We start from the raw sequence: 26,329 nt of genomic DNA, 5'->3' as shown, positions 1-26,329 counted from the left end.
TGCAGCAAGAGTGACCTTTGCCAAAGCACATGGTTTGATTCCAGTTGTGCCCACCTGCACACATTTTGTTCATTAGCTGCAGTGGACTCCCTCCACACTTTAGCTCATATTAGTGAAATCACAATCCTGTTCTGCAAAACACAAGTAGACCACAGCTGGAAGCAAATGCAAATACTTGGAAATAGAAAAAAAATAAAGTCATTAATTGTAAGGAAAAACATGACTAATGATTTTAAATTAAATAATCTTTGCATGCTATTTTAATTAGCAAGGATAATGTTTATTTTACTTACATAGAAGCTCTGGATACATAAATTCCAACCTACATATTTCAGTTGCCATAACAACTTGATACATTTATTCTCTTGTGTCATTTTTTATTGCATCAGTGTAGATTTATTTTTTTTTTAACAACTAGGAAAGAAAAAAAAAAAAGCCAACTGCTTTGGTTGCTATAATACCATACTGTTTTTCAATTGTGCTTTTCATATTTAATTCTTCTTGAAACCAATATAATTTTTCTTTAAAGATGCTCCTGGCACAGTGTGGAAAATTCCCTACCAATTTCAGGGCTCAGTGTTAGGTCTATTAAAAATCCCAAGGATATGTACAGCCCTTTAACTCAACTGCTACTTCAGCAGTCTCCCTTAGGATATATAGCTTGAGGTCAAGTTCTTAACAGAGGACCTACACAGTAAGTCTGAGTCCTCAGTTAGTACATTTTCCCCTGAAAATCAGAAATAAATTAAATGAACATCAGACTCTGCAGAAAGGTGCATGATAGATTTGAGGCAGAGAACATAACTGCAGAGATGCAAACCAGAAATCACTGCAGTGTGCTCCAGGCCAGGAGGATCTCACAGAGCAGTTTCCACATTTCATACACACTGGTATAGCACAATGAGCCTAACTACACTTTTATCCAGGAGCAGAACTGGCTCCTAAACCCTCAGGACCTCCAAGGATTTGGACCAAATCTTTCAAAGGTGCAGTCAAATGGCACTATGATGGAAAGAACAGGGAGATGAGGACAGCCTTTGTCCTTCGCTCTCTGCAGTGCAGCAGAGCCTGCTGTTGCCCACTGACCTTTCCCAACTCTGCACCCCTGCAAATGGGCACTTTTCAATTAAATTGCAATTACCTAACTGCTGATGTTGCATTTCTATCTGGTTCCCTGCAACAGTCATAATGAGAGAGACTCCATTAATTAGTACCAATTATATTAAGGTGCAAGGTGAGGAACTGCTTGGTTACCATTGTTCCATACAGCTGGCAGGGACTGACCTCAGATTAGAGATAATAAGGCATTTATGAATGTAAGGGCAGAGTTTTTGATGGAGCAGGACTTAGTGAAATGGCTCCTGTGAGCTGCCTTGGCCTCTGGGGACAGCTCTTCTTCTATTCCTAACTATACCTCTACTTGGTCAGGAGAGTTAGAATGGTTGCTTTCAAAGGACTGTATCCCTCTCAGTTGTCAGAAGAGTCTGTATGTGTGTGACCACACAGAGTTTAGGACATGATCTAGTTTAGGACAAGATTACAGCCTTCCAGTACATAGAGAGGCCACAAGACAGCTGCAAAGGGACTTTGACAAGGTCATGTAGTGATGGGACAAGGCAGAATGGCTTTAAACTGAAAGAGGACAGGTCTAGGTTGGATACTAAGAAGAAATTCTTTTCCAAGAGACTGGTGAGGCACTGGAACAATTTGCCCAGAGAAGCTGCAGATGTTCCATCCACAGAAGTGTTGGAGGCCAGGTTGGATGGGACTTTGTGTAGCCTGGTCTACTGTAAGGTATCTCTATCCATGGCAGGGAATTGGAACAGAAGATCTTTAGGTCCCTTCCAACCCAAACCCTTCTGTGATTCTAACTCAAAACAGGAGAAATAGCCAAGACTGCTATGTGCTTCATGATAACCTTGCAGGAAATATGCTTAAATAAGAAGTCACTCAGATAAAGTGAATTCTGATTTATCTCATGATGTGCTGCGGGTCCATAGCAAATCCAAGAATAGAAACCAATCTCTTGTCTCCTCCACTGGCCCACACAGATTCTTCCTATTTACACACACCTCCAGAGAAATTACAGAGGAGGAAGCTATCCACATTTCACTTGAGATTAAATTTTGTTCTTTTTCTTGCCAGAAATGGTGAAATTAAGTCAGTCTACTCAATAGCAGTAATAAAACCAGTTCCATTTTGAGAGCAGGACTGATGTATTATAAAGTGATATTTAGGATGATCAAAGGTGTTTTACACTAATACAAGAATATAAAGCCTGCATTAAATAAAAGGAAAAAGAACCTCAAACAATCAACAAAACCACAAAATCAAAGCCTTGAATAATATTGTCATGACTTTTACTTCTCAAGATAGTTTTGCTTGCAGCATCCTAAACCTTGGTACAGAAGAATATTTGTTCCAGCCACAGCCATAGGGAGGGGAAATAAGCAGTGGCTGTCATTACAGTGGCAAGCTGCCTTGCTAAGTCATGGCTGCAGAGCTACAATCATATATACTCATGCTGACATGCAAAAAGACTGCAGCTAAACAAAACCTTTGGCAAAACACAGTGCCAAATCTCTTCATCCAGCTTCCCTCCTACAAAGCAGTAGAAAACACTTCACACCAATATACATCAAAGGGAAAGGACCCAAAAGGTAAGTCAAGTAGAATGAATCAGCTCATTAAACTGCAGAATACTGCGCTCCCTAAATGTTGATAACCAGACAACAAAGTGAAGTGAAGTGAAAACAGCATTCCCTAAATACTTTGCAGAAGGTTGGGCTCCATGGATCTGCCAGTGTTTGACAAATTCCTTTGTGACAACTGTCATGACCTCAATGCTGGATAAGAATCTTTGATTGCCTAATGGGGAGACGGCAGAAACTTGTATTTTGTATGAGGACTCCAAGAACTATTAACATTAGCCATTGATCAAGGTTATTAAAAAATTATGGACTGTACAGGGGTTTGGGCTTCTGTGACCTTTAGAAGAACAGAAGCATAAAGGCTACTGAAATTTGATTAAATAAATTTCATTGTCAACTGCAGCTGACACTGAGAAAAGGAGCAGATGCTTATTCACCAGGCAATGCCAAGAGTTGCAGGGAGGAAGTCTCCTAGTCTGTGTAATGCCCTCTGCACACATACTCCCTTGCACAGGCCATATGGATCCTGGACCAGGAATCCTTCAGAGCTACCAGCTCAGGCTGACCTGAAAAACAGTGCCCCTGTCACAGCTCACTGACACCAAGGTCCAGATGACACTATCATAAGGGAAACCCTGGATGAGGCAATAAATCCAACTTAAAAACTGTCTGACTGCAACTGCTCATGCTAAAGCTGTCTGCAGCTCTGTGCATTTGCAATGTGTTCCTGCAGCTTAGGTAAGACCTTCTCCTTTTGCTGGGATGTTTCTGCCACCAAGGAGGCTGCTTTGGGTAGAGATGTATACACAAACTTGGAAGAACTTCAGGTGCAAAACTTGAAAATACTTTCACTGTTGATGAATATCTGCTTGAAACATCCCAAATCAATTTTATGTCCTTTACCACCTTTACTCTACAACCTCACCTCTCATTAGCAAGGGCTCAAATTCCAATACTAGTTGTATTCAGAAGCCTCACAACAGCTTGGATGTTTGTTATTGCTAACAGAACACAGCTCTGAGTGGTATTCTGTGTATTTAGCTGTCCTGGTTTCAGCTGGCATAGAGTTAATTTTCTTCCTAGAAGCTGGTACAGGGCTGTGTTGTGGATTTAGGATGAGAATAAAGTTGGTAAGACACTGATGCTGTAGTTGTTGCTAAGCAGTGTTTACACTATGCCAGGGATTTTTCTGTTTCTCACACCAGCCCACCAGTGAGAAGGCTGGAGGAGCACAAGAACCTGGAGGAGACAGCCAGGACAGCAGACCCCAAGTGATCCAAAGGGTATTCCACACATATGGCACCATGCTCAGTGTGTAAGGCAGGGGGAAAGCTGGCCATAGGTCACTGCTCAGGTCACACATGGAAGATGTAACTTGTTTTGTACACTCAAAATCTTTATTATTGTTGCTATGACTATTTTCCCTTCCATTTCTGCTCTGTCAAACTGCCTTGTCTAAAATCACAATTTTTTTTCCTCCCCAATTCTCTCCCCCATCCCACTGAGAAGAGGATGAGGAAGGGGCTGTGTGATGCTTAGCTACCTGACAGGTTAAACCACAACAGCAACCCTCATCCTGACAACCTATTACATAATTACCACCATCAGGTTAATACCACTATTTTAATTTCACTAGCTTATAAACAAACTGAAGCTAGGTAAGATCATCTTCTTGACATGTTTTTATGCAGTTTTAGTGAAACAGGGGTCAGTAGAGGTACCCCTAAAAGAGATGGTATATTCTAGTATTGCACTTTTGAAGCCTGTAGGCAAAACTGTAGTCTCTACTACTAAGAAAAATACCTACAATCAGCAATGTAATTTCATGGTTTGGAAACATCCCTACATCTGTTTTCTTAGCTATAGTTAACTAAGAATATTCTTTTTAATATCTGTGACCAGCATCACACTTCACAAAGGCAATCCAAGCCTTCATTTTCTTTTGGCTGGCTTTGGCTGGCTTTCCAAGATCATTACAACTTGAGCATTCCTCTCTGTTCAGCATTAAGCAAGGATGTCAGATCATTCCTCTCCTCTGTGTGATGATTATACATACAACAGAGCACCAATACGGTGGTGTTTGGTCCTTGTCCAAAGGTTAAGATGATCACAAGCAAAGAGTAATACATGATGATTCTAAACCTCAAAAGTAACAGAATTGTTCACTGTGAGTGCCAAAATATCTGTGTATACCAGGCATATTCCCTAGATGGGGAAAAAACCCAAGGAATCCAATAAATAAATTGATATTGAATTAAGAAGCAGCATTAATAAATACACCTAAGACTGCAGAAAATGGACTGTTTCAGGCAACAATGTATTCAGCATCCTGAATACTGAAAGATCTAATTACAGGCTTGCTGCTGACCTAGCAAAGATACCATTGGGTGTGCCAGGAGCATTTTCTGTCCAAAAAAGTACAAGATATCTCAAAAAAAGAATACTGCCTACATAAGTGCAGGCATATGTCTGTCATGAATCTTCCTACTGCTTAGGAAGACATAAAGTTGTCAGTTTTGTTACCTCTGCTTTTCTACAAACTAACACAACACCCAAAAATGTGTGAGAGACGACACCAGCTTGGTGTAATGACTGACCTGAAATCTCTCAAAGGATCCTTTCACTCCTTCTTGTGGTAATTAACCAATTCACACAGATCAAACTTGCTTTAGTGGCTCATTAAAACAGTAATTTAAAAGTTACTACTGCTTTGTTTAATCCAAAAGTTTCAAAAGCTGCCTTCTGAGAAAATGGACTTCAAATCCATTGTGTCTGTTATTGCTAATTCCATTTTTTTTCCAGCTTGCACAACAGCTGTTTGACTTGTCTCTTCTCAGAAAGAGACACCACAACTAATTGAAAGTGCTGAGCTAAAATATATATGTATATGTACAGTGACAGGGCACAGCATTTCTGAACACCAGGTGGGCTCCCCTACACTTCTGAAAAGAACTGGAGGACCAGAGAAAACATCATCCTTTTGGTTTGTCCTTTCAAAGAAATGTTACACAGCTACAGCAATGAACTGAACACCACTATCTGGGCTATAACTGGTGAGCAACAGGCTCAGAAAAGCACAAGCAACCAGACACATCAGCTGAGGTGCAGCCAGAAGGCTGAATCCACTCAAAGGCACAGAGATCCATTTGCAGCTTCAATCATTTTTCCCCACTGGTATTGTGCAGGCCTGTGCAGGCTGATGGAATTGTGAGAGCCAGCTAACCTGACAGTTTTTAGACATGAGATATTTGAGCGATATTAAAAATTCCATTTCAGAGCTCATCTGTAAAACTAGTTTTCTGGGCTGGGGGGGAAATAGGCACCACTCAGAGACACAAGCAAATACCCAGCACAAGTTCTGTTTTGGGTTAATACATGCAAGCTCTGCTCTATTAAACTGCCTATTTCAGTTCAAGAAAAGAGAAACTGGAGAAGCAAGAGCAAACAGTGGGACAATATTGATCACAAAGGAGGAGAATATTGCAGCAGGAATGCTTGCTACAACTGCAACCACCTCTCTTTTGGGACAAAACACAGTTTTGAAGATGAAATGAGATGAGATAGTTGCATAGTCTCTCTGAAAAGCTTCTGTGCACTGGGAGTGACAATACCAGGAAAGTTGTTCACTGAAAATGTCACGAAGAGCTGAAGAAGCAGACATGGAAGTCAAGAGTTAGTGAGGTAGAGGAGTACACATGCAGATTACAGACCTTAGGAATAAGACACAGTGGTAATTGATGGTGGAAGGTGGAAGCTAACAGAGGCTTCCAACAGCAAGGCAAACATGGTTAGAGAAATTAGCTCACAAAGTGATCTCTATGAAAATACTGTCCATTTGGGTGGGTAAATGGATCAAGATTACATAGGAAAAAGAAACATGTTATGTAGGAAAAAGAAACATATTCCTAAAGGCTCTTTTCAAGAAGGAGGAGAGTGGCAAAGGGTGAAATTCACTCCTTCATAGTACACAGAGGTCTAGACAAATGCTTAATCCAGCTAAATATTATAATGGCAAACAAGCAGTAATTTGTCTCATCTCTAAACCAGGGCAGCTTGCACTATAACCCATGACAGATTAAAGTTGTATGAGTGAGGATCAAGGACAAGGAAATGTGTAAAATGTACAAGCTGAAAACACATAAAGTCCCATGTTTGTAGTACTTGTCTAATATTTGTAACTGTACTATTTAAAAAAAAAAAAAACAAAACACTGTGAAGATAAATTATGTTTTCAAGTTGACAGCTTCCCCTTAATTCACCAGGTTGTTACTCTGGGTATTGTATTTACTATTTACTAAAACCTGGATATATTTGTTCCAAAAAACTAAGCAAAAGAGGCTAGATATTTCCTCTATCATATATATTTATCTTACTGAGCAAAGATATATTCATCTATCCAAGAAATCACTCCCAGGGTGACCTTAATTTGATCCAGAAGTCCTGGGGTGATATCATTCTTTATTCCTGGGAACTATTTAAGAAACATTTTAATAAAAAAGTATTGGTAGACAGCAGAAGTATATAATGGAGTCTTAAATCTCTATGGAGACCTATGTCCTTTGCACATGGAGGGCAGTGAATTCTCTTGCTTAGTTGCTCAGATTGGTGAAGAATCAGAGTTAATAAATGTGTAAATGAGACAAATTGTTCTGAAATATTTTTAGAAGGAATCTTAACTAGAGTACATTTGTCCCTGAATATCAATTTTGCAGAACCCTTACAGCTTTATGGGACAAAGAAGCATACTTTAGGAGCTGATGTGCTTGTTTTTGCAGGTAGCTAAAATATAACTTCTCAGAATCTTATTAGAAACAGTGAATTATATCACACACTGTTCAGAGGAATTGCTAGCTTGTGGAAGAAGCCTCTTGGGACATCTGATATTTTTATGTTGGTAATTTTTTCAGGCTAATCTGCTATTCTCTTGTTGAAACATATCATGATTTAGGAAAATTATTTTAGAGAAAATATTTAAAATTGCAAGAGCTTTTTGTCAAGTGAGATTTTCAAACTAGATCTATCATTTTTGACCTTGATACACAGAAGTGGAATTTACACAATAGTCTGACCTCAATGCTTATCATAATAAAGACTCACTGCTTAATTAAAAGTTTGGCTCATTCTGTATGCTGGTTGATACTCAGGCACATTTTCATTGGGGAAAATTATTGTTTCTGGTCCCTTGCAGCTGTTCTGGCCTGCTCCCAGTCCTTTGCAGATGTAATAACAAATCACAGATCAAAAAACTGCCTAGAGGTTGTTTGATAGGCATATTATATAAACATGAAAAAAAAAAAAACACCTAAACAAATAAACCTGTTGTGGAGGATGTAACTCTTTCATCAATGCTGATATGGTTTAATTTAATATCAAGATCCCAGATCCATCTCACTAACGTTAGTAGAAAACAATTATTAAAGTAAACAATCAGATCTCCCTGTCAAAAAGCTCATACTAAACCAGTGAGTCCTCTAAACTCTGATGCAAGGCACACCATGCTATAAAACTAAAATCATAGAATCATAAATATCTCCAGTTGGAAGGGACCCACAGGGACCATCGAATCCAATTCCTGGCCCTGCACAAGACAGCCCTGAGAGTCACACCCTGTTCCTTAGGGTGTGGTCCCAACACCTCCTGAACTCTGTCAGGTTGGTGCCTTGGAAGTGACCACTTCCCTGGGAGCCTGTGCCAGTGCCCAGCCCCACTCTGGGTGAAGAAGCTTTTCCGAATATCCACCCTAAACCTCCCCCCACATGACTTCAGGCCATTCCCTTGGGTGTTATTGCTGGTCAGCAGAGACAAGAGGTCAGTGCTGCTCCTTGAGGAAGCTGTAACTGCACCGAGGTCTCCCTCAGGCTGAACAGACCAAGTGCCCTCAGCCACTCCTCACATGTCTTCCCTCAAGCCCTTCACCATCCTCATGGCCTCCTTTGGACACTCTCCAATAGCTTAATGTCTTTCTTATCTTGTGGTGCCCAAAACTCACTGGAGGTGAGGCTGCCCCAGCTCAGAGCAGAGCAGGACAATCCCTCCCTTGCCTGGCTGTGATGCTGTGCCTGATGCCCCCAGGGCAGGGTTGGCTCTCCTGGTTCCCAGGACACTGCTGGCTCATGTTCAACTTGCCATCAACCAGGACCCCCATAGGCCTTTCCCCTGCATGGCAAGAAAGTGAGAGGAAACAAAGGAAAAGTATTTTTGTCATGAGCATGTCTAACTATGCAAACACAGGGAGATGGCAAAAAGTAGAATGATGTCTAGTTCCAAGCCTTGTCCAGTGGGACAGAAATTGTCTGCTTAGAGTGGCATGAAATGTATATTGCCCTATATCTCAGCATCACAAGAGCATTTCTGTCCACAGGATGACACTGCTCTGCATAGACACATCTTGGTTTAAAACAGAAACCTTGGCCTGACCATATTAAAACACATTCAGAAGCTACTCTAAAATGACATTTAACAGACGCTCTGGCACTCAAGTTATTGACAAGCTTCAGAACAAATAACAAATTTATAAATAGAGACCCAGCATGGATACCCAGTATGGGCAAGGCATTTAGCTGCAGCTAGTGATAAATAAGGGTTTTAATAATGCAGTGACTTTGCAGTTACCCATTTCTAAACATTAGTCAACCCAGTTGAAAAGGCAAGTATATAAAATAACCTCTACAAGTAAAGAAAACCTTAATAGCACATAAAAAATAAAGTTGCAACACTACTTTTTCTTAAAAAAACGAAACAAACCCTAATAAACATGGATCTAGGCTTCACCATTTTTGTTCAATAATTATTTAGTTAGGGTTGTTACACATCCTTGGGTGCAAAAGGAACAAGACTAGCAAAACACACACCAAGATGTCACTTAAACTGTACCCCTTAAAGACAGTGCTGCTGTCTTGAAGGAGAACTTGGTGCCAAATAAATTTACTTGGGAATTGGCTCTGGCACAAAATCAACCCACAGACACAAACTTCATTTGATCAGATAAATGTATACTATAGTGCTAAATCTAGTGAAGAAACAGATGCATAAAACTCAATGTTTTGAACCCTTTTAATGAAACATTATGGTTGATCATACCTAATGACTCTTGCATATTAAGTATAATCACTTAAATAGAATCAAATGTGGCTCCTGGGAGTAAATCAAGCCCTACAAATTAAGCTGTACCCAGTCACAAACAAAGAAAGCAAACAAAATTCCAGAGAAGAGACTGAATTTTAATAGGCCCATATAGAAGAGGCTGCAGGTCCATGGTTTTTAGACAAGCTGTTAGTGTGAAACAGATTAATGGTATGTTAATTGCTTCAGGCAGAAGATTTTTAAGTAAGGGTTTTACTACTGCAACTTTTAACAAGCCAGCACTTAGAGGACACAGAAGTAATTACAGTGTTTATAATAGCTGAGTACAAGGATAGCAGGCATTCCTGAAGCAAACAGTTATAAGAGGATTCTTTCTGCATGATGCAATTAAACATGTTTGCAAAACGAGCCTCTAAACATAAGAAATGCATGGAACAACAGGAATTAAATTAAAAACTGGAATCTTTGGGGACCATGTCAAAGCAATGATCCCACACTGTGCTGAATGAAGACTGGGCATATGAGATCAGGGTGTGATGACCAAACTTGCACAGCAATTGCAAATGATCATCATTCAATATGGCAAAAGTATCTGCACCATAAGCCCTGGAAGCAAATAGTCTTTTCATGCAGTAATAAAGGAACAGGCAGACCTTCAGTTCCCAAATTTATATGTAAGTGCAACAGCACAGTGTTCCTTTCCTTCACCTCAGCTTTCCATTTGGATAAAAGTCAATACACTGCTGACCAGAAATAAGCAGCACTGAAGACCAAATTAAAGAATTTAGAGGTTAAAACAAGGGTAAATTTATGTCCTTTAATGAGTGCCTGGAGCTGAGCACAAGCCTGCAGCTTCAACCAGTGTTTATATTGTCATATTAAAGAGCAGCTCCATTTTTGTTTTACCTGGTAGATTCCTCCATCTAGGTGGGGTTTTTCTTGGGTTTTTTTGGTTTTTTTTGTTTGTTTGTTTGTTTTGTTCTCAACTATTTTATTCTCTAAACATCTCAGGGTTTCGATTGTATCTCTCTACAGATTGCTTGAGTGAAAGATATCCTTTTGCTAGTGACTGATTATTGAAATACAGAGAGTCCTGGGAGGGAAGAAACATTTTTCCCAGGCTAGTAACCATTTGCTAAGCAGAGGAGCTGGGCTCAGACCTGCATACCCACTCTCAGGCTGCAGGAATGCACTAATACTGCTGCACAGACAGCAGAGATGGACAACACCTTTCCCCAGACTTACCTGGAACTGGGAAGGGAGAGACCACTTCTCAAAGCAGTGGAAGAGCTGAATTTAAACCACTTTTACCTCAATCCCTATCTCACATTTTCTAGGGGTGAAAAGAAATAAGTAATCTTTTTCCAACAGGGACAATTTAAGAGCCATAATTTCAAGAAAATGCTTTCAAGCTGTGAATGCTAGCCTTATAAACCTTGGTCCAAAGAAATAATGAGGCTCTTTGGCAGAGGTGAAATTACAAACAAATCCTGTCTTCATGATTTCCAGCAGCAGATTGGGCACATCCCCAGTCAGCTGCGGTGAATACCATGCTGAATGTTTATAAAATAAGGTAAGGCTGAGTTTCCCAGCACTGAACACTTTCTGTGCTTCTAGTTCAAACAAATTCAGATTAGACTTGCAAAACAGCTAAAGCACCCAATATAAGGCTTGGTATTTTCTGACTCTTTTCTGAGCATCTGCTCCTGGCCCCCACTGGAAGCCAGGTACCAGGTTACATGGGCACATAACTATTGCTTGGTTTAAGCCAAAGCAGATACTTTACTACTGCAACTTGCAATGACTCAGCTTTAAAGCAGTCAAGATCCTCATAAACTCTGGAGGCATGTTATCTTTGTAGTGTCACACCTGCACAGCCATGTTCTCTAGGTAGGTACCTGGCAGTTGTTTTTTCCCTAATGAACATATGTCTGGACCACATCAATCAGCCCCAGTCTAGGCACTGTCAGCATCCACAAACTCCACGTTTCTGGCATACTTTCACAACCTGCTCAGTTAGGTGAACTCCAGCTAAATTTCCTCCCCAATGTGTCACCAGCCCTCCCACTGAATGCAGCATCCTGCATCCCCTAATGCAGTTTGAGAGGAATGAACATACGGCTCCCTGGGATATAGTGGGCATTTGAAGCGGAGTTCTTAATATTTTCTGTTAAATCCTCCCCCTTCCAGATTTAAATATATGTATGGTGACAATGGGGAGGTGGAAAAGAGTGAAGAGAAAACAGGGAGAAGGGCTTTGCATTTATGACTTTTCCACACTGGTGTTTGTGCACTTGCTGGGGAGGGACAGTTCCACCCTCGGGTATGCTAAAGAAGACAAAACAGCCTAAACTTCAGTACTTGGCAGAGCAGTAATAGAGCTATAAACTGTAAGTTATAAAGCCACGTGTCAGTACTCTGTCCCAATAAATATTTAATTATCCCACAGAAATGGGCAATGTTCCAACAAGAAACAGCTAATCAATACCTGCCAGCATTATTCTTAGTGCACTCTTATGGGTGAGAAGAGAAACACTATCAGCTCCTCTCTGGTCAAGAAGGGAGCTGTATGTGGATTTCCACATCCTTGGAAAACATCCTACCCAAACAGCTTCTTCAGAAAGAGAAATGTATCAGCAGCACCTTTACACATGTTATGAGACATCTAGTTATGGTCTTGTTTACAGACCAGAGATCATGATTCTGAACCTTAATTAGGATAAGGTATCAACATCTTGATGATGCACATTTTAAGGGAATGACATCTTGTCCCACATTTGGAATTCATTTTTTGTTAGTTTATAGGTGTTTCTGTATTTTGTGGCCTTTAATCCTGAAAACTGTTTCTGCCCATGCAGTGCCCCACACACATGGTTCTTAACTGATATCTCCATATGGTGAGATACCTCAGACACTGTAACTCCCAGCTCCCTTTCATTACTTAGTTTGTAAGTTGTCTTCTCAAACTTTACATACAGTCCTTCAGGAAGTACACAGAACAGTAAGAAATTAAAATCTGCAGTTCCCAACCCCTGAGTTAGTATTTTCATTAATACATAAATCTTGCAAAGTAGTCTCCAGAATTTTTTTTTATATACTTGGAGATATAGAGAGAGATATATAGTGCCCTTGCTGTCAACACTAATTGCCTTTCACAGTGCCTCAAGGATTTTTGTTTTGAAAACTAAAATATTGCATACCTCTAAGTATAATTCCTTTGAGAAGAGTCTAAGACAACTAAATATTTTCTATCCCAAAAGACAAGATTTTTTATTACAACCTAGCATTTATTGTTATAGGGGCATGTAAAGCATTGGGCTCTGGAATCACTGTCATGGGGAGGATCTGGATCTGTAAGAGCAAGTCCAGAAGAGGCCAAGAAGATGATCAGAGGGCTGGAGCACCTCTCCTATGAAAACAGGTTGAGAGGCTCAGGTTGTGCAGGCTGGAGAAGAGAAGGTTCCAGAGAGACCTCATTGAGGACTTCCAATACATAAAGGGGGCTACAAGAAATTTGGAGAGGTCTATTTAGGAGAACACATAGTCATTGGACAAGGGGTGATGGCTTTACCTTGAGAGAGATTAGGTTAAATTGAATATTACTAGGAAGTTCCTCACAATGAGGATGGTGAGACACTGGAACCCAGAAAAGCTGTGGCTACCCCATCCCTGAGAGTGTTCAAGGCCAGTGTGGAGGTGGCTTTGAGAAATCTGACCTATTGTTACATGTCCTTGCCCTTGGCAGGGGGAGCTGGCACTAGATGATCTTTAAAGTCTCTTCCAACCCAAACCATTCTGTGGTGCTGTGTGATTCTGTGATGTGTTCAAGTGCTTTTTGGAACAGGACTGAATAAAATGTTATCCATGTCTACTGCTAATTGAACAAAATCTAATGGGTTCTAATTGCACTTAGAGAAACTCCAGTTCGTCATCAGGAAAGACCTTCTATCAGTGAGGAAATAAGTTACCTGCACAAACAGCTGACTCTCCACTGAGGGAGGTTTTACAGAACAGACTAGGCAAACATGACAGGAACAGTTCAAATGCAGCTGATCTGCCCCAGGGCAAGAGAATGGACAATGGGGTATTTTAGGTCTTCTTAAGAGTTACATTCTAGAGTTCCTACATCATGATGAACATGTTGGACTTTTTCATTTAGTGCCCAATATGTCACATTCCCTGCTTTCTATCTGAATATATGAAACAAAAAAAGCCTTTGCAAATAGAACCTAATAAACACTTTTAGTGAATCTGAATGTGGCCCAAAAACTGTTTCATTGATTCTGAAACTATCCACCAACTTAAGATGATTTTGCCAAGTTGCTTTTACAGAAGGGAAAGCAACATGGATAAATTCACACAAAAACACATTCATATGGGTCCTTCTGTCTTCCTTTTCACTAACACCCACCCACTTGAATTATTTTGGTCTGTGATATTTACAGCTCTGCCAGATACATTGACACATATATTTAGTCTCTATACAGGGTAAAATGCAATAATAATGTGATGGTAAGTAATACTGCATGTTTCATCTGCAAACATTGAAGTCACTGTTTATTCAGACAACCAACAAAGCTGTTAATGATGAAGCAAAAAGCAAGGACATGATGTTTAAATGCATAGGCCATACCTAAATATTTATCAATTTCATGGGGACTAAGGGATCCTTCAGGATTAAATCCTAAACAAGAGCAAAAAAAAAAAAAGTGTAGAAAAAACCCACAAAACAGTAACTATCACTAAAACCCCAACACTTTTTGTTAATTCCACTGTTTGTAGCCATGGGATGATATGTGGAGGCACTCATGCTAAAAATTTGGATGCAGCTGGTCCTGACACATACTGTGAGCTCTTAGAGTCCACTGACTTTTCACTTGCTTTTATAAAGGCCATTCAAAATTACAGTCTCTGAGTCTGGGAGACATCTCTCTTCTCAGGCACTGTCTGAGAATGATAGGAGATTATAGGATGGGTCATGACCCTTTCATGTCTATTTAAAGAGATTAAGATCCAACCCCAATATGCTGTGAGATCTAGCACCAGTTTGCTAAAAATCACTATAGTGATCACAGATGCAAGATGGCAAATTTGTACAGTATTGCAAACAACCTAACACCTTCTCTCTTATCTAAACATCTACACTTCCAGAAAAGCAAGCACATAAATACAAAGGAGGGTTCACAGGACACCTGTCCTGGACAGTAAAAGCTGTTTTCATTTCCATCAATAATAAAGATTTGAAAATAAATACAGAAAAAGCACAAATTTATATAGAAAAAATTACATACAGACAGCCAAGGAAGGGCTTAGAGTGCTGCATCCTGCTCTGGGCTCCTCAGCACAGCAAGGACATTGACCTGCTGAGCACATCCAGAGGAGGTCACAAAGATCCTCAGAGGGATGAAGCAGCTCTCCCTATGAGGAAAGCTAAAAGAACTGGGATTGTTCAGTGTGGAGAACAGAAGGTTTGGGAGTGACCTAATTGCAGCCTTCTGGAAAGGAGCCTACAAGAAAACTGGAGAGAGACTTTTGACAAGGACATGTAGTGCTAAAACAAGAGAATGTGGCTTTAAACTGAAAGATGGGAAGTTTAGATTAGATATAAGGAAGAAATCCTTTACTGTGAGGGTGCTGAGGCACTGGAACAGGTTGCCCAGAGAAGTTGAGGATGCCCCATCCCTGAAATTGCTCAAAGTCAAATTGGATGGGGCTCTGAGCAATCTGGTCTAGTAGAAGGTGTCCCTGCCCAGGGAATTAGATGATCTTTAATGTCCCTTCCAACAAAAGCCACTCCATAAGTTTATGATTCTACAAAAGAATTTTCTTTCCAAATTTGGGACGTGCAATTGAGGATGCAAAAGGAAGTACAAAACAATCATTTCCCACGAGGAATGGACCAAGACTAAGAATTAATGGGATATATTAGATTCTTTGGCTATATTTTCATGTGATAATTTTTCCTAGAAAGCAAAGGGCTGTGCTGGATTTGTACAGCAGCTTGCACATCCAGCTTGCTCTAATCAGTTCTGACTGGGAACTGCCGAGTGTATGCTGGGCTGTCATAAGGAAAAACCAAAAACTACACTTTATACTTCCAGTCTCTTTTGCCTGCATTGGACCCTTAAAATATATATGATTTTTAAAGGGACTAAACATTTTGTTCTCCCATTACCCTGATGAAATTTATGGAGAGACAGCAAATTTAAAAATGGTACCCTGGACTCTGACTGCCAGCAGCCTGCCTTGAAAAGGCTATTCCAGTTTCCATGCTATGGTTTTCTACTGTTTTCCATTAAATCAGATCATTTTTTTCATAAAATGAGAAAAGTTTGGAGCTGGCCCTGTATCTATTATCCTCAGCATAGAATTCAGAGTTCAAATTCCCTTATACAAGACCAGCAGCACACCTCTTAGATAGCAAGGAGTTTAAGGAAGATGGGGTTGAGGGTCAAATACTTTGATGAGGCTGGAATAAAAAGAGAGTGTGTCCACTGTCTTCATCAGATGCTCCAAGAGATAACAGGAATACACTTTTACTATTTTAAAGCATAAGGATTTGTGCTTAAAAATAAATTTTAAAAAAGAGAGATATTAGTTGTCTGTGCCATCAAACTGTGACTCAAATGTTAAATCATTCATGGGATATATCCTGCACTAGGGTTAAGACTCATTTGATCTGCTTTCACTCAAAACCAGAATGCTTGTTCTCATTAATTCTGCAAGCTTCTTTTGCTAATTAATTTTTACAATAAATTTATTCATTTCTTCAGAGAGTTTTGTTCTAGCCTCCTGCAATTCTGATTTATCTTTTTAAAGAATCACATCTAAAATGTCATGCAGAACTACAATTTCTGTCTGAAATTTTTAAAGAGGAGGAAAGCTCTTAAAAATAGTTATGCCTATGGGAAAGTTCTTGCCAACAACTTTTAAAACTTGAAATGCCTTACTTACCATGACAACAATGAAAATTTTTATACACTTCCCTCATCTTTGATTCTAGTCTGGAGATTTGCAGTTTGCAGTCCATGCCCACCCTATTTCTGTTTCACTGTTTAAGAAGAGAGTAATGCATTGCTTTCTTCTGTGGGGTTTGTTTTCATCTTTGAAGTACAAATGTGGGTGGAGGCAAGTAGTTTAGATTGCTAATATAGTTATAATAATCTGGAGACTGGCAAAGGCAGATTAGAGCTTTTGGTGACAAAGAAAGGTTTTGAATGCTTCCACTGGCCACAGGAGAAAAGCAAAGGCATGTAACCTTCTTCTATGTAACTGTTCCTCATGCAGAGACTATTTTTGTTGATCTCTGTGAACTTGGACTGTGGAAAAGTTCAGCCCAATATCAGTTACAGAAATATGAAAAGTCACATTAAATGTTTTACTCAGGATGTAATCACTGGAGTATTAATAACCTCAGTGGTTATCAGCAAGTAGAGAAGATATATTCTTTTGGGGGGTAATCACACACACCAAGTATCAGATAAAGTACACCAAAGATGAGAAAACGAAAGTTTTTACTTTCCCTTTGACAGATTGCAATTGAAAGAAGTTTGTGACACAATCAAGGTCAGAGGGACAACACTCTATGTATATATATCCTCCACACTCTAAGCTAATGGCTTCATTAACCCATCCTTTCAATCTTATACACCATTGCATGGCTTTTCTCAGATTTGAGACATCTTGCTCACTATATATATTTTAAGTCTTAATCTGTTAAATTACCTCCTGTTTTTTCTGCAGATTTTCATGGTCTGTAGCAGATGCTGTCTTCTCCCATTTCTCTGCAACTTGATTTGCTTCTTCTATTTTTTGCTCATAGCTTTTCTGGGAATTTAGCAGCGTCACTTCATAAAACTCTTGAATATCTGTTTGTAAAGAGAAGCAAGTAAAAGACATTATTTGCCATATTGGCCTTAACTCCCTGGTGTTTTCCTTAGATACATGCTTACACATTATCATCATAACAACAAACATGTAGAACATTTTAAGTAGAAAGCGCCAATACACAAGGGCTTTTCTAAAATTTCGATGAGATTCTTGATTCATATTCACATTTTAAAGAGATCTTTAGAAAAAAATATAAAAATGCAAAGGAATAACATTATAAGAAGGGATTAAAAGAACATGTTACAGGCACACCTAAACAAAATAGGCAGAACAGACCCTTCAACAGGGAGAAGTAAGTCACAGATCACTTTAACCAGTAGCCTAGAAATTTGCAAATGTAAAATACTGTAAGAGAAACTTGTTGATACCCATCCAAGGCACCTGAACCACTCTCAGCCCTATCTGCATGTGCATTTGGAATTTTTTTCAAGTGCAGGCCACAACTTGAAGGAAGACTTTGTGGATTTACCACTTCAGTCTGTTGCCATTCAGAGGTGGCTGGGTAATGTTTGGTTTCAACCAAGAGTAAGCATCGAGACAGGTCTTAAAATATCCTGGTTCAGATGTTTCTATCACATTTATTTTCATGGGGTATAATCAGATATACAAGATCAAGCAGTGAAAACAGTTCTATTGAAAACAATTTTATTGAAATCTGTCCATATAATGACCTAGGGAGAGGGGGGAAGAAGTGTTCCCTTCCTTAGGCAAGAAGTTTTTAGTCAGACAGTTACACACAAAGGGTGGCACATTGTCTAATGGAGTCAATTGACTTATCAAAGAACAAATAAACTTCACATTATTTGATTTCATAACAATAGACTTTCTCCTGGATAAGAAAGAAAGAGATTGCATCTACCTGGATACTCCTTGGGACCTCAAAGAAAAAACTTCTTATGGGGTTTGTGCTTGTTCTCACATTCAGTCTCAGGCCAGATATCAGAAATCTCTCTTCCCTATCTTTAGGAACAGCTAAAGTTGAACTTTTCTTCTAACTCCTTTTACAACTTTCCAACTTATAATGTATTCTATTTGTCATGTAAAATGGGAAGAAAGAATCATAGAATCATTAAGGTTTGAAAATACCTCAAAGATAATAAAGTCCAATCTTCAACTCAATGCCACCATGCCCACTGAAGCATATTGTGTAGTGCCACATCTACACATTTTTTAAACACTTCCAGGGATGGTTACTGCACCACTTTCCAGGGCAGCCTGTTCCAATGCTTGAACCCTTTAGTGAAGAAATTTTTCCTCATATCCAACCTGAAACTGCCCTGGCACAACTTGAGGCCATTTCTCCTTGTCCTGTTGCTGGTTACCTTGGAGAAGAGGCTGATCCCAATCCTGCCACACTAACTTTTATTTCACACATATATTTGTAAGAATTTACATTTCATATTACTATGAACATTTAATTCAATATTAAAATTAAAACCTATTTTTAAAACAAAAAGCTACAGGACAGTTGCAATGAGAAAGTTTCTCCATTCTCAACACAGGGAACTTTTTACAGTTGGTCTGAATGCTCACAGTACAATTGAAACAGTTGTAATATATGGTTCAATGCCAGGTCAATTTGTATTGCAACAGCAAGTAAAATATATCAGGCTAATATGTAATTATCTCTAGATAAATACTTTGCAGAAATAAGCTAGAAATTGCCCTCTGGCAGTGGCATTCAGCTGGCATCACTGACGTTATCAGGGTATTAATTGGGTTGACAGTATTCAGTCAAGGAACAGTAGAACAGTGTTTTCTCCCTAACTTCAAAGCCTATCTTGCCCTAGTGTTTTCATTAAAAATGATGTGTGAGCCACATTTGCATGGGTATGCACATGTGCAAAATAAATATTAAAACCTCAGTCTCTTTGTAAAGGTCCTTATCTATTCTGTGGAGGCCAGGGGTTGCTATTGCTGGAATAATGATCACTGGTGTGCAGAGAAAAGCTCTTCAGTACTTATGTGGTCACAGAAGAAAGCACAGAGGATTCACTTAGTTGGTTGCTTTGTAATTCCATAAGCTGAAATTGCCATTTCTGTGGAACAAGGGCAGCCAGAAACTTGCAGTCAGACAAGGTTTGCAAAAAAAATAGGTTTTGTAATTTGCTCTGAGTAAAACCTGCTCTATCAAGTAATCTCCACTACATGAGAGGTGCAATCATAGTAGGAGGGGGAAAGTGTTGAATGCTACTGAGGATAGAATGGGAGCCAGCAGCTGTAGAATCAAGACTGGAACCACATTGATAAAGAGAAGTCACGGGGGCATGGTAATTGTTATGTAAAATGAGCAAAATACAGTCTGTCTCCTAGTAGGTGTTTACAAAAACATTAAAAAAAAAAAAAGTCTAAAATCTTATTATAGAAAACAGAAATCATAGAATGTCTTGGGTTGGAAGGGACTTTAAAGACCATCTAGTTCCACTTCCCTTGCCATGGAGAGTGAAACCTTCCACTAGACCAGGTTGCACCAAGCCCCATCCAACCTACACTTGAACACTTCCAGGCATGGGGCATTTCTTACACAAATTAAATCTGTACCTAGTATTTCCTGGCACTATATTCTCTCCCATGAAAACTAGTTCAGATTTCATGTAGAGATGGCAATAATACTATTAATGAACTCTGTGAGCACAAAACACATCTTCAGTTAGAATCTCTTTACTGCTCCAAACATTTTGTTAAGCAATTAATTCATATTTGTTTAAAGTGTCAGTGAATCTCACTGGATTATTTGTCTAACAGAATTTTGTTCATTTACTTCTTAAGAGATTACTTACTTTGTTTAATAAATTCTGCTTGCCCTCCCTTTAGCCTAGCCAAAATATTTTGTCAGTTTTGCTACATAAAGATAAATTGCAGACAAAAAAATTTTATATATATATATATATGTATATTCTAATGTGAAGTAATTCTAATGATACTGTGGCTTACTTTATTTTGGATAACTCCATCACTGGGGAAATGGAAAAAAAATTTTCTGTACATCATTATGGTAGAGTACATATCAGTAGCATTTTGCAGTTGCCAATGGACAAGCAGATCATAGCTGGCTGCATTTGTTCTCTGCAGGAGATCTCTAAGAGTCCCCACTTCTCCTTCCTTACAGACCTCTGCAGGAGTGAGCAGGGTCTAACCTTTATGGATATGTCAGGAAGCACTGTCTGTTACTGGAGCTGGAGACACTTCTCAGTTTGAAGTCTTGGGGTTTTTTACTACTGTTAAAAATATTATTAATGCTCAGACTTATGCTCACTCTAACCTCAAATTTTTTGTAAAGAAAATTTAAACAAAAATAGTTTCGAAAAAGAAAAAGTAGTGGAGAGGACATAATGTCTTACATGAAAGAATGACCTTTCGTTCAGACAGTAGCTACATAAAGAGAAAAAATGTGTGATCAGACAGAGCTGAACAGGCTGCCTAAACTCTGCCATTTTCTCACTTTTTAGTGGTGGGTGCTGCAGCCTGCAACCATTATTCCAGTGCAATTTCTCTTCCAATTTATATGCATGACAATATCCATTTGTGACAGAAATACTTTAGAGCTCTGATAGCAAAGGGGTTAAATAATACAAAAAGGCAAAAAAAGGCCTAAACTACTATCTGTCTTTTGTGACCACAGGCTTTCACCAGCATTCTAATGAAGGGGAAAAATGAGCTAAAGCAATACAATTCCTCATTCATCTGTAAGCAGTTGAGCACCATAAAGATAGAATTAAATTGAGGGGAATTCAGACAAAGACAGATGATTAAAGGTCTGAGAGGACTAACTTTTGAGCAAAGATTAAAGGAAGAGAAAAATAACAACATACACTTTCATATTTCCTTCCATTTCAAAGCAAAACAAACAGTAAGAACTATATAGTGTTGGCTGAGAAAATTGCCCAAGGCCTCAAAGAGAAGCAAGCCAGCAGGGTCAAAATGCAGAGACTCACACATGAGCACACCAGATGTGTCCAGCCCTTTGTAATCAATAACCCACTTACAGTGGCTCCAGAATCACCAGTGCATTCGAGACAACACTATTCCATTTTCAAAACCCCTCTTTGCTGGGAAGGGCAGATACAGCCGCATAAGAAAATTGGAAATAATTCCTCAGTGTGCTGGGAACAAGGCAGGAACTTCTCACTCTTAGAAGCTTTCCCCTTTATTCAAGATTTAGTGTGATTTAAGGTCAGAAGGAGAAGGTGATCAGCATTTGTTCCCACTTATGCAGCTTGGTGCCTTTGGTGTCTTCTGCTGTGTGAATCAGCATATTCAGCTGGTAGCCCCAAGGCTGGATGAAGTACATGAGACAGCTTTGGCATCTGTGTGATTTCCACCTACACAGAGAAGCACTGGCAGGTCCCAAATGCATCCCAGCACATTCATGGACATTCAGAACTGTAGCCATCAAGGCACACACATCCCAGTGTGCCAAGCAACTGGGATTATCCCAATTTCTCTCTTTAATACCAGCTGACCTGGAGCTGCACTTTCCATGTACCAAACTGATGCAAAGGGTTAGGGAGGGAGAACATCAAAATTGGTTTTCCAAGGTACTAAAGTGCTGTAAGGACTTACAGAATGCAGTTGCCCGTCTCAAAACACTGTCAAGGCCATAGAAGAAACATGTTATGGCAATGGCACCTCTACCCTGTGGATACCCAGAACTTGGACAGCATAAAGGTGATACCACAGAAGAATGACTTGGGCACCCCAACCACTGGGGTGAAGAAGGACTAGTGGGATGCCACAGGATCCACTGGGTTGTGATACCTTTCTATTTAAACTGTCTCTCTCACTTTCTTTCTCTTTCCCCTCTTTCTTGCCTATTTCTCTCTCTCTCTCTCTACATCACATTTAATGTTAAATTAAATTTATACTATTGACTTCAGCATATGGTCTCATTTGCACCTTAATTTGGGAAGAGGCATCTCCTTATAAACAGATCATAACAAGTGCAAAATGGCTCAGCTTGAGCTTGTGCAGGTTTACAGTGAAGCAATGTAGTGAGGGTGGAATCACAGAAGGGATCTTAAAAATCATCTAGTTCCAACACCTCTGCCATGGGCAGGGACACCTTCCCCTAGACCAAGTTCCTTAAAGCCCCATCCAACCTGGCCTTGGATAGATTTGCATACCAAAGATACCAAACTCAGGATTCAGAACACAGGGAACATAAAGGAAACTAGGGAAGAAGTGGAGATAAAAATCTCTTGCACCTCTTTTGCATTTAAAAAAGGGAGGGGAAGAAGAGTTGTTACTTGAATAATGTCTGTATTCCAGTAACAAACAAGGCAATGGCAGGCTTTCTGATACTATCTATATTTTATACAACATAAACAATTAAGCTTAAAAGGATAATCTTGTACATCACTTAGCTTGAAGTTGTACTGCATGTGTCAGCAAATGCTGCGTCCCCAGTGACTTGACAGCACATGTAGCCACTTGTAAAAGAGCAGTGCAAACTATTCCATGCATCAAATCTTATCCAAAATCCACTGAATTTGCAGATACCTACCCCCTACAGCATGTTTTGACCTCCACTGTGCTGACAGCTATTCCAAAAGCTGTTACCTTCATCTGTGCTTAGCAATGCAGGAAGATTTCCTTACATGCATCTTGCTACCACTCCCCTTCATTTTATGTCTTGAGAGGATTTAGCAATGCCATCGAAATTCTGGTATCTGCAGAAGTTGTCTGTTGTTTCTGCAGACAGCTGCACAATTTTGCAATTAACTGTAATAGCATTAACAACGTAGAATCCCATTACCCAAGGAATGAGCTCTCTGTGTATCATATTTTTATAGAACCAAACTGGGAACTGGAACAAGTATTCTGTAGGATAAAAAGAAAGGGTTTGGGTTTTTTTTCTCCTCATTCTAGAGGTCCATAGCCATGGAATTCATTTTTCCTATACTGTGCCAGTGTCCTGACTTGCTTTGTGGTTTAAGTCCCATCTGTTTTCCCAGGGCATTCAGGGACAAGGTGGAATGGGGGTCTAAGGCAACATGCAAACACAAGCTGTTCCCTTTCTGGGAAATTTGGGGCAGTTTTTTTGCCTATGTGTAGGATAGTGTCTGATATGTACCTTTTAATGTTGTGTAACCCAGCACAAGTGACTACTGTCTGGCAGAACGCTGCAGATCAAAATAAAGTCAGTTGTTGCAGGCTCCTGCTGCAAATCCTTTTTTTAACTAAGGGAACATTACAGTGTATGTCTAAATGGCATCATTTATATCCTGGGGAGTAGATTATGCTGGGTCAGCTTCAGCCATCTGCTCTGAATTATTAGGTAGGAGTAAGGCGAATTGTGCAGGATGTTGTTCAAGACGGAAAACTCATTCAGGCAGCACAAGTAGCAGGGAACTGATCAGAGATTGTACCAGCCTGCCAGCAAAGAGCTTTAGTGACCCTGCTGATGGAAGCAGTCCAAAGAGAGGTTAAATAACATGCTTCACCCAAAGCAATTATGTTGTGTGGGATATTTTCAAGCAAAATGTTTCCATATTGAGTAAAATTGCCATTTTAAGAGAGGGAAGATAAAAAGCAAGAGAAGTTAAAATCTACCTTGAAATGGGGTGTTTTTAACTAAAGTAGGGCTATGGCACTGACCCACGTGAGAAATGGCAGAGCTCCAGTTATCAAGCTGGCTCATAGCTTCACAGCCCTGGGAGCTCCAGCCTGCCCCCATTAGCATCCCTCAGTGCAGCAGCAGTCAAAAACACCTTGCCCATTTCAGCTGCATCCAGCCCCTGGCTCCAATGTATTTGCCTTTGGTCTGCATTAATAAAGGTGGAGTCAGATCCAACGACCAAGGAAAAGCTCAAGGTTTAGTTTTGCAGCAGGGAGAGGCAACACAAAGATATTTCAAGTCAAAATTAAATTCAGCAGCCCTGCTTGCAAGGTTTTCAGACACAAGCCTTTGGTGCACAAGAAACATAGATGCCAATCCAACAGAAAGAGTTGCTGCAGGAGAAAAAAAAGTCCTCTATTTCATGCAGGCAGTGAAACAGTGCAGTGCAAGCCAGGGAAGCAGTCTTCTGCCAATTCCCTACAGTTGATGAATGTCCCTAAATCTATTAAAAGCAGCCTACTCTGGTAGAACATGTTCCAAAGTAGGCAGCAAGAAATATGGCTTCTGTTATTAACTTCTCTTGATTCTCGAGCTTCAGAAAATCCCTTTTATTTGGCCTGGATAATTCTGAAGTCTCTTCCAAACTGAATTATCCAATAACCCTGTGATGCTTTACACATTTAGGTTGTAAACTCTTGGAGGCAGGAGCCATTACTAAGCAGGTACATACCTGAGTAAAATTACATCTTTTTATCAAAAAAACTTCTGAAACACTCTAGAGGCTGTAGTAAATAACTAAATAGTTAGTAATTGATGTCCAGTAGTTATTTGAATATATGAAATAGAAACATACTTTGAGTATTTCTGGCTTTGCAGTATATTAGCAACATTATTGTTTATTGCAATATATCCAAAATACAATGAGAGCTCTCCAAAAAATCTCAGCTAGGAATATGCACCTCAAAGGCAACTGTCCAATATCCAGGGAGAATAAAATATTCAACACAGATAGCTATGTACAGAGGAGACAAAATAATTGCTGCAGCCCTTTCTACATGAGCAATGTTCATGCTAAGTGAAAGCTAGAAAGCAATCAATCAGAGAGTGAAGTCAGTATTTAAGCCTTTTAAGTGATGATATTGAGTGTATTACTACAGTTCTGCCTACACATTCTAGCCATTTATTCAGAAATAAGAACTGCACTCTGGATTGAGGGTCAAAGAAAATGTTTCCCACCACAATAAGCAGGACTGACAAGTGAGTAGCAACAGATGAGGAGAGAGGATTTATCAGAAAGGTGAGGATAAATCTCTTGATAGGGTCTGTTGTGATGACACAAGGCATAATGGTTTTAATCTGAAGGAGAACCAATTTAGACTAGATATAAGAAAGAAGTTTTTTACCATGAGGGTGGTGAGACACTGGCACAGGCTGCCCAGAGAGGTGGTAGGTGCCCCATCCTAGAAGCATTGAAGGTAAGGCTGGATGGGGCTCTGAGCAAGCTGCTCTGATGGAAGGTGTCCAGGAGCATTGTAGGGGGGTTGGTCTAGATGGCTCCTACACAAACAATTCTATGATTCTGTGGATTCAGGCATTCACCACTGACAATAGGTTATGATTTATAAATGTGGTTGATAAAAGTGTTTTCAATAAAGCAAGAAAAACAGTTAAAAGTGCCCACTGTAGATTTAACAAATACTGCACTCACACCTTCTCATGCTGCTCCTGAAGCTTAAGCTGCAGGAGAGCAGAGCAGCCAGCTCCAAATCCTGCAGCAAAGGTTTCCTTTTAACCAGGCAATCCAGGGCTTGTGGATCTACACACAATCTATGAGAGTCAGAACAGGATCATGGGCACACACTGGCTGCTTTGTACCTCTACACAACCTGGCAGACACTTGAACCTGTTCCTGGTGGAAAACCATATCAACAAAAAGTGCAGATAATTTTAGCAACTGTTCAAAGGCGACAGCTAAGGAAGAACTAAAAGAACTAAGAGGTCAAGGCAAGGTTTCCTGTGCTCCAGAACAGATAGAGAAACTTTTACCTTTTTTTTTTTTTTTTTTTTTTAGCATTGTGTATTCCTCTGCATGTAGTTTAGAATCACAGAAATACAGAAATATTTAGGCTGGAAAAGACCTTTAAGG

General features: G+C 39.7%; 1 protein-coding gene across 1 annotated transcript in view; it reads right to left on the bottom strand.

Moving 5' to 3' along the window:
• DLG2 (discs large MAGUK scaffold protein 2) overlaps window positions 1-26,329 on the bottom strand; it is a 963,673-nt gene that overhangs the window by 826,409 nt on the left and 110,935 nt on the right. Inside the window, exon 4 of the mRNA XM_056503649.1 lies at window positions 17,460-17,602. Coding sequence (XP_056359624.1) covers window positions 17,460-17,602 — 143 coding nt within the window. The remainder of the gene's footprint in view (window positions 1-17,459; window positions 17,603-26,329) is intronic.

The sequence above is a fragment of the Oenanthe melanoleuca genome, chromosome 1, assembly GCF_029582105.1.
Source record: "Oenanthe melanoleuca isolate GR-GAL-2019-014 chromosome 1, OMel1.0, whole genome shotgun sequence".
In the NCBI taxonomy this organism is placed as follows: domain Eukaryota; kingdom Metazoa; phylum Chordata; class Aves; order Passeriformes; family Muscicapidae; genus Oenanthe; species Oenanthe melanoleuca.
Note: the sequence above shows the minus strand (reverse complement) of the source record. Positions and strands in the feature narration are given on the sequence as shown.